Genomic DNA, 9679 nt, shown 5'->3' with positions numbered 1-9679 from the left:
TTGGGCACAGCCTCGCTTCACTCTGCATAATTATAATCTAACTCTATGTCCACTTGGATGGTGGGGCTTGAACCTGGACTCGGGTGGAACGCATATGGTGGCATCGCGCAGGCGCAGTCCAGCGGGTAGCCAAATGTGATGGGTCGCCATATGTGACGAAACAATGCCTATTCATATTGAAGAGGCTGGACTTCAACTGTGTAGCTCGCTGCGGCGGATTAATCTTCCTAAACCCCGTAAATGACGAAATAGTCCGCTTACTGTCCTCCGGCCTTCACTGAGCAGAGCACAGAGGGCCCGGAAAAGTTTGTTTTCTAAATAGCTGCACCGTGGGGGATTAGCTTATTGGTGGACAGGATTTTGGAGTCTATGCCTGATTTACCTCCGGGCCCCCCTGCTGAAATGACAGATCCGGAGACAGCATCCTCAATCCGAGGACTAGAATGTCGTTTTTTACTACTTGTTTGTAATTTCTGTGGAGGATGGAGGAGCAGAAGGCAGGGTTATGGTTTTTGTATTATTAATGCGTCAATTTACATAAACGTAATATTAAAGGGCCCATCTACACTATTCTTTGGCTGGTTGTTTTAATAAAACATAAAAAAATGCATTGCATCATGCATCCAGTTTTCATGTTAATTCAGTCTTGTAAATATTCTAGGATAGTTATAAGTATACCAGAAAATGCATAATAACACATAAATGTAACATTTCAACTGATTGGCATTATGCAGAATGACTTTAATGAATAGCTGACTTTCATCCTATATTCAGCCAGTTAAGTGTCACATTTGGGAGCTCTTCACTTTCAGGTTGTCTTTAGAAAAATGGTACAGTCCCATTCCAGTTAATAGCCGCTCCTTCCCATTTAGTTCTGACAATCATCTCTAGAGAGGGAAATTTCTTCTCATGGTCACCCTCTTCTGCTTTAAAGCGTCCCTCCCATAGGTGTGAGTGGGTGTCTGGAAAAAGAAGTGAGTAATTAAAAAGGAAAAACATTAACATTAAATTCAATCCATTGATATGCACAAGTGCTGAAAGTGGTGTCCCCCCCCCAAAAAAAATAAAAATCTTTACTGTGCAGTAAATCAACCAAAAAAAATAAATTGGATAAAAACTTTTTTTTAACTTACCTTTTTTTTTCCCTGTTGCTATGCGGTCCCACAAAATCTGCCTCTTCCAGTACCTGGGCTAAAGACGTCACTTCCCTCGCACCTCTGTTCGCTACTGCTCCTGGGAGATGTGTGTCACCATTTCCCAGGAGGCAGTGGACAGCGCCAAGGGCTAGAATCTTATCCCCATTGCCATCACAACAGGACAGGACTTCTGACGACGCCGCCTGTTGTGATGGCAACCTGAGCTGTTGACGGCGCTCGGATTTAAGCTTACTGCGCATGTGCAAGATCGGCGATACAACGGGCGGTGTATGCTAGTCTATCAGCGGCACAGTATCCTGAAAGAGGATGCCTACGGGCTTCACATGCCCACAGGCAAGATGAGAACCGTCAGTGTAAACATTTTAAAGTTTATTTTATCGGCGAAAACAGAGATCTTAATGAAAGAAAAATGGAACAAGTGAGTTACATATTGTAATCACCTCTTCTTTGTCACCCCCCCCCCCCCCCAAAAAAAAAAAAAAGACAGTGGAACCTCGCTTGAAGTAAAAAATCCCCCTGTAGAGTCCTGATATTAACATTCATCTTGGTGCAAGACCACAAAGGTGGTGGGGGGGGGGGGGGGGGCTATGATACCAAGCAAAGAAGGTAGCATCAACAGGAATGTATAGTCTACACTGTAAAGCCTAGTAAACACGGGCTGAATATCAGCCGGCATGGGCCGGTCTCTTTTGAGCTGGCCCATGCCGGCCGACATTCAGCCTGTGTGTGTGACAGCTAGTCTGACAGTTGGCTCATGACCAAAAAAGGTCTTTCAACCAGCTCCCGATCAGCACTTTCAGCTAATGGCTGAGAATGCTGACTGGATTGTTCTGGAGGGGGCGTCCCCCTGGCAGAACACATTCGCTCAGCAGAGGAGATCACTGTACCAACATCACATAGTTAGTACAGTGGCTCCCACCTGAGCTGTCAGTTTTTTTTTCCTTCAACCCGCTGGGTGTGTACGAGGCTTAACATATAGAAAAAACATTTCTTTGCACACACAATCCTTAAACAGTCTGTTCAAGGCAAAACTACAGTATCTCTGTAAAACGCTTCTCCATGAGCCCCTGATACTTGCCTTGCCAGTAAAAAATGTCAATGCCAAGAGAGATGTGACAATTCTTGGGCCTAGCAGTTGGCTACTCGAACCGAGTACTGCCAGGTGGGAAGAGGTTACTTCCTTCCATATCCTGTACTCAGAAGCAGTGAGTATTTTTTCAGCTTGGGCAGTAGAAGGCGTGGCAGCAAGGTAGACAAGGTGACAGGGTCTCCAAACTTATTTGCATACATTCCTCAAACAATAAGGCTGTTCATAGGACCTATTTACACCAATGCAGCTTCGTAGTGCTCATAACTTGTGCTACTGCATTGTGGTGCCATTCATTTTTACCAACACCCATACTCCTGGCTTCCGATTAGGTCCTGATAAATAAGACTGCCTCTTCTTCTAAGAATTTATTTTATACCAATAATAAGTTCTGATAAAGGTTTAAAATAAGATCAATACTTACCAACTGTCAAATGCACAGTTTTGGCCTGAGAAAGTTGCCCACTGTAGAAATAAAGGTCAAATATATGTTCCATTTTCCAGTCACATAAGAGAGATGTGTTTGTTCCAAAGAGGACACTATACGTTCCATTTATGTTACACAGCCAAATAGGATATTTTGGAGTCTTCAGCATGCTTCCCACCTGAAAGTAAATGATAGTAAAAGGCGTGACTCGGCACCACATTCTTGTTGCACAAAATTCAGGCTCTCATATACTGTACTCTATCTAAAACAGTGATGAATTGGTTGTCCACCGTCCCTTCTATACACACAACCAACCTCCGTTTGCACAAATGTAAGATGAAGGGACAAGTCATTTATAAACTACCCTACTCGACAGCAAAGTTCCTCTGGGTCTTTTCGTTATGTCAGTAAACCCGCTCCTGATGTAAAGAGTTAGCGGAGTTTAGGGATGAGCTTCGTGTTCGAGTCGAACGCATGTTCGTCTCGAACATCGGTCGTTCGTGCGTTCGCCGAATTCCGAACGTTTGGGCCGTTCGCGGCAAAATTCGTGTGGCCCACAATGCACTGCGATGGCGCAATGCATTGCTGTCCCACGATTGGCCAAGCATGCACTGTGACCCCGCATGCTTGGCCAATCGCAGCGCCAGTAGCGAGGAGAGCAATGGTTGGCCACAGGCATCCTGCCTGTGGCCAATCATAGCTCAGACTGTGTAGTGCACGCCCCACACTATATAAAGCTGCCTTTCAGGCGGCCTCGTGTAGTGTTTGTTAGCATCTGAAGCAGTGGGTGTTCTGTGTACCTTCAACACAGTTACACACCAATCGTTTTTGGCTGATTTACTATTTTGCTCTTGTGTAGTGGTTACTGTCTGTGCCCTGACCGCAGTATACACCACTATATTCACCTCACCTATATAGCTAGTGATCTAGCTTTAATAATAGAGCTTGCAGTCAGTAGTGTTAGTGCGTGCTGTCTGCGTGCTCTGTACCCAGTACATACCACTATATACACCTACATAGCTGTTCTCTATTTGAGCCCGATTGTCATTTGCTGGAGTTATTGGAAGTTGTGTGTGCCTCCAGCACAGTATACATCTGTATATACCCCTTTAACTCTGCTGTTTTCTGGTTATTGTCTGCGTGCCCTGACCGCAGTATACACCGTGATATTCACCTCACCTATATAGCTAGTGGTCCATCTTTAACAATAGAGCTTGCAGTCAGTAGTGTCACTCAGGAGATAGTGCATGCTGTGTGCCTGCTCTGTACCCAGTACATACCGCTATTATCCACCTACATAGCTGTTCTCTATTTGGGCCCGATTGACATCTGCTGGAGTTATTGGAAGTTGTGTGTGCTTCCAGCACAGCACAGTATACATCTGTATATACCCCTTTAACTCTGCTGTTTTCTTGTTATTGTCTGCGTGCCCTGACCGCAGTATACACCGTGATATTCACCTCACCTATATAGCTAGTGGTCCATCTTTAACAATAGAGCTTGCAGTCAGTAGTGTCACTCAGGAGATAGTGCGTGCTGTGTGCCTGCTCTGTACCCAGTACATACCGCTATTATCCACCTACATAGCTGTTCTCTATTTGGGCCCGATTGACATCTGCTGGAGTTATTGGAAGTTGTGTGTGCTTCCAGCACAGCACAGTATACATCTGTATATACCCCTTTAACTCTGCTGTTTTCTGGTTATTGTCTGCGTGCCCTGACCGCAGTATACACCGTGATATTCACCTCACCTATATAGCTAGTGGTCCATCTTTAACAATAGAGCTTGCAGTCAGTAGCGTCACTCAGGAGATAGTGCGTGCTGTGTGCCTGCTCTGTACCCAGTACATACCGCTATTATCCACCTACATAGCTGTTCTCTATTTGGGCCCGATTGACATCTGCTGGAGTTATTGGAAGTTGTGTGTGCTTCCAGCACAGCACAGTATACATCTGTATATACCCCTTTAACTCTGCTGTTTTCTGGTTATTGTCTGCGTGCCCTGACCGCAGTATACACCGTGATATTCACCTCACCTATATAGCTAGTGGTCCATCTTTAACAATAGAGCTTGCAGTCAGTAGTGTCACTCAGGAGATAGTGCGTGCTGTGTGCCTGCTCTGTACCCAGTACATACCGCTATTATCCACCTACATAGCTGTTCTCTATTTGGGCCCGATTGACATCTGCTGGAGTTATTGGAAGTTGTGTGTGCTTCCAGCACAGCACAGTATACATCTGTATATACCCCTTTAACTCTGCTGTTCTATAAAAAAGGCATCTGCAGGAGTTAGTGGGTGTTGTGTGCCTCCAGCACAATATAAACTACCCAACTACTGTTTTACCCAACTCCCTTCAGGCCATTACCATGTCTGGAAGGCCAGCAAGGAGAGGCAGACAGGCGCGAGCCGATAAAAGAGGGCAAGCAGGCTCTGTGTCTAGAGACAACAGTGCTGGTCGTGGACGCGGTGCATTGTCATCAGCACGTGGCCATGGGACATGCTTGTCCTTCTTTTCTGCAGCTGGACATGTTGAACCGCAACATGCCAACGACTTGGTAGAGTGGATGACCAAGCCCTCTTCATCCTCCTCATCCTCTCTCACCCAGTCTCAGGGTAGTAGAAAAGCAGCTGCCAACACATCGTCGTCCCTCCTCTCAATGTCATCATCAGTGACTCCTTCCCTAGACCCACCACGTCCTCCTGAGGAGTCTCCTGAACTCTTTGAGCACAGTGTTGGGTACATGCTCCAGGAGGATGCCCAGTGTTTGGTGGGCTCTGATGATGACACTCAGCTAGAGGAAGGCAGTAGCGTGAGCACAGAGAGAGGGGAGGCTCAAGAAGGACAGCAATCTGGCAGTCATGTTCCACAAGCTGCAGCATACTGCCAGGTTTGCTACAGCGATGAAGAGGGAGGGGATGATGAGGGCACTGACTCCACGTGGGTGCCTGGAAGGAGGGAGGAGGAGGAGGCGGAGGCACATGTCCAACGAGGCAGGATGCCCTCCGGGGGCCAGCTTAGGGGCAGCACACCGACTGAATCACACCGCAGAGCTCCGCCTGCGCAGAGGGCTTCCTCTGCGCAGAGCGCTTCCTCTGCGCGTTATTCTAAAAGTTCTTTGGTGTGGGCCTTTTTTGAGACGAGTGCATCAGATCGCACCGCTGCTATTTGCAACATATGTCTCAAGCGTATCTCACGTGGCCAAAACATCAGCCGCTTGGGCACCACATGCTTGACCAGACATATGTTGACCTGCCATGCAGCTCGGTGGCAAGCATACCTCAAAGACCCACACCAAAGAACAAAGCGGACCTCTCCTTGCTCCTCATCAGCTGGCATCTCCAACCCCACTAGACCTTCAGTCCTCTCTGAAACCTGCTCTGAGAGGAATGAAGGTGTAGAATTAGGTGTGTCACAGCCAAGTGCTTCCGGGAACTCTGCTAGTGGTACATCCACGTCCGATTATAGCAGACAAATGTCCCTGCCCCAGCTGCTGGACCGGCGGAAGAAATTTACTCCCAGCCATCCACATGCCCAGCGGTTGAATGCTAGCTTGGCTAAATTGCTAGCACTTCAACTGCTGCCTTTTCAGTTGGTAGACTCGGCCCCCTTCCGTGAGTTTGTACAATGTGCGGTTCCTCAGTGGCAGGTCCCCAAACGCCATTTTTTCTCACGGAAGGCGATTCCGGCTCTCTACCGGCATGTGGAAGGCAATGTCCTTGCCTCGCTGGACAGGGCGGTCAGCGGTAAGGTGCATATTACCGCTGACTCATGGTCCAGCAGGCATGGACAGGGACGTTACCTGTCTTTCACGGCCCATTGGGTCACTCTTCTGGCTGCTGGGAAGGATGCAGGACAAGGTGCAGTAGTATTGGAGGTTGTTCCGCCACCACGCCTCCAAAATGCTACTATTGGTTGTGACACACCTCTCTCCTCCACCCCCTCCTCTTCTTCTTCCTCCATGGCCTCTTCCAGTACTCTGTCCTCAGAACCAGCGGTGCTCCGTAGGCGTTGCAGGGGCTACGCAAGTACGCAGGCAAAACGATGCCATGCCGTGCTTGCGCTGGTTTGTTTGGGGGACAGGAGCCACACTGGGGCGGATGTTTTGTCAGCTCTGCAGGGGCAGGCCGAGAGGTGGTTGACGCCACGCCAGCTTAAGCCAGGAATGGTGGTTTGCGACAATGGCACCAACCTCCTCTCCGCCCTCCGACAGGGACAACTGACCCATGTGCCCTGTGTAGCTCACGTCCTTAACCTGGTGGTGCAGCGGTTCTTGGGCAGGTACCCCGGCTTACAGGATGTCCTGAAACAGGCCAGGAGAGTCTGTGTGCATTTCCGCCGATCATTTAATGCCTGTGCTCGGCTGGCTGAGCTCCAAAAGGAGTTGAACCTGCCCAAGAACCGCCTTATATGTGACATGCCCACCAGATGGAACTCAACATTGGCCATGCTGCAGCGGCTGCACACGCAGCAGAGGGCCATCAATGAGTACCTGTGCGACTACGGCACCAGGACAGGGTCAGGAGAGCTTGGTTTTTTCTCACCACGCCAGTGGGGCATGATCAGGGATGCATGCACTGTCCTGTCACCGTTTGAGGAGGCCACAAGGATGGTGAGCAGTGACAGTGCATGCATCAGTGACACTATACCTCTTGTCCACCTCTTGGAGCATACGCTGCGTGGAATAATGGACAGGGCACTTGAGGCAGAACAGAGGCAGGAAGAGGAGGACTTCCTTGCCTCTCAAGGCCCCCTTTATCCAGACAGTGTTCCTGCTGTGCCACCCATCACACAGGAAGAGGGTGAGGAGGAGGAAGAGGAGGAGGAGGATGATTGTGTCAGCATGGAGGTGGAGGCTGGCACTCAGCATCAGCAGCAGCAGTCTTATAGGGATGATTTACAGTCCCAAGAAACACGTGGACTTGTACGTGGCTGGGAGGAGGTAGCTGCGGATCATGTTGTCCTTAGTGACCCAGAGGACTCCGGACCGAATGCCTCAGCTAACCTACGCTGCATGGCCTCCCTGATCCTGCAAAGCCTGCGGAAGGATCCTCGTATTCTTCGGATCAAGGAGAGGGACCATTACTGGCTGGCCACTCTCCTTGATCCACGGTACAAGGGTAAGGTTGCTGACCTTATCTTGCCATTGCAGAGGGAGCAGAGGATGAGACATCTCCGGGAGGCCTTGCAGAAAGCTCTGTGCAACGCGTTCCCAGAGACTGGGAGGTCACAAACTCCTGGTCCTGGACAACGTGTTGCTGAGGCATCAGTCAGAAGGAGCGGTGGAGAAGGTGGCCGTCTGACTGATGCTTTCAGACAATTTTTTAGTCCGCAGCCCCAAGGTATGATTGGTTCCAGCACCCATCGCCAGCGTCTAATTTACATGGTGCAGGAATACCTAGGGGCAAGGTCAGACTTGGACACCTTTCCCACTGAAAATCCTCTGGCTTACTGGGTCTTGAGGATGGATCACTGGCCAGAGCTTGCACAGTATGCAATTGAGCTACTGGCCTGTCCTGCATCCAGCGTTCTTTCGGAACGCACCTTCAGTGCTGCTGGTGGCTTCGTTACCGATCACAGGGTGCGCCTGTCCACCGAATCAGTTGATCGACTGACCTTCATCAAGATGAATCAGTCTTGGATCACCCACAGCTACCAAGCACCTGAAGCTGATGTAACCGAATAATTTTTTTTGAAATACCACATCCCTTCAAGACTGCCTATGCTGATGCTGAGTGACTGTCCTGTTATGTTGATTGTCTGTCTATCCTCTTCCTCCTCCGCTGATATGTTGGAAGAACATTTTTGGTTCTGGGTGATGCCAGCAGCCCAATTTTTCTGCCCCTGTTTAACAGGGGCGTTTAAGTACAATTTTTGATGCAATGCTTTGCAGCAGGGCTAATTCCTGCAAAAAAACTAGAGTATATGGCAGAGGTTGCAGTGTGATGGCACCAGTGCCTAAGGCCCAATTCCTGCAATAAAACTAGAGTATATGGCAGAGGTTGCAGTGTGATGGCACCAGTGCCTAAGGCCCAATTTTTCTGCCCCTGTTTAACAGGGGCGTTTAAGTACAATTTTTGATGCAATGCTTTGCAGCAGGGCTAATTCCTGCAATAAAACTAGAGTATATGGCAGAGGTTGCAGTGTGATGGCACCAGTGCCTAAGGCCCAATTTTTCTGCCCCTGTTTAACAGGGGCGTTTAAGTACAATTTTTGATGCAATGCTTTGCAGCAGGGCTAATTCCTGCAAAAAAACTAGAGTATATGGCAGAGGTTGCAGTGTGATGGCACCAGTGCCTAAGGCCCAATTTTTCTGCCCCTGTTTAACAGGGGCGTTTAAGTAAAATTTTTGATGCAATGCTTTGCAGCAGGGCTAATTCCTGCAATAAAACTAGAGTATATGGCAGAGGTTGCAGTGTGATGGCACCAGTGCCTAAGGCCCAATTTTTCTGCCCCTGTTTAACAGGGGCGTTTAAGTACAATTTTTGATGCAATGCTTTGCAGCAGGGCTAATTCCTGCAATAAAACTAGAGTGTATGGCAGAGGTTGCAGTGTGATGGCACCAGTGCCTAAGGCCCAATTTTTCTGCCCCTGTTTAACAGGGGCGTTTAAGTACAATTTTTGATGCAATGCTTTGCAGCAGGGCTAATTCCTGCAAAAAAACTAGAGTATATGGCAGAGGTTGCAGTGTGATGGCACCAGTGCCTAAGGCCCAATTTTTCTGCCCCTGTTTAACAGGGGCGTTTAAGTACAATTTTTGATGCAATGCTTTGCAGCAGGGCTAATTCCTGCAAAAAAACTAGAGTATATGGCAGAGGTTGCAGTGTGATGGCACCAGTGCCTAAGGCCCAATTTTTCTGCCCCTGTTTAACAGGGGCGTTTAAGTACAATTTTTGATGCAATGCTTTGCAGCAGGGCTAATTCCTGCAATAAAACTAGAGTGTATGGCAGAGGTTGCAGTGTGATGGCACCAGTGCCTAAGGCCCAATTTTTCTGCCCCTGTTTAA

At 48.6% G+C, this 9679-nt stretch overlaps 1 protein-coding gene across 2 annotated transcripts in view; it reads right to left on the bottom strand.

Moving 5' to 3' along the window:
* Positions 1–720: 720 nt before the first annotated feature.
* MINDY4B (MINDY family member 4B) overlaps positions 721–9679 on the bottom strand; it is a 110886-nt gene continuing 101927 nt past the window's right edge. For both annotated transcript variants that reach the window (XM_077488175.1, XM_077488176.1), the window contains 2 exons: positions 2669–2849; positions 721–962 (listed from right to left, as the gene is read on the bottom strand). In XM_077488175.1, coding sequence (XP_077344301.1) covers positions 820–962; positions 2669–2849 — 324 coding nt within the window. In that variant the 3' untranslated portion in view covers positions 721–819. The remainder of the gene's footprint in view (positions 963–2668; positions 2850–9679) is intronic.

This window comes from Lithobates pipiens, unplaced genomic scaffold (genome assembly GCF_037356315.1).
Source record: "Lithobates pipiens isolate NorthernLeopardFrog02 unplaced genomic scaffold, aLitPip1_a1.2 Scaffold_18, whole genome shotgun sequence".
NCBI classification, from domain to species: Eukaryota; Metazoa; Chordata; class Amphibia; order Anura; family Ranidae; genus Lithobates; species Lithobates pipiens.
Note: the sequence above shows the minus strand (reverse complement) of the source record. Positions and strands in the feature narration are given on the sequence as shown.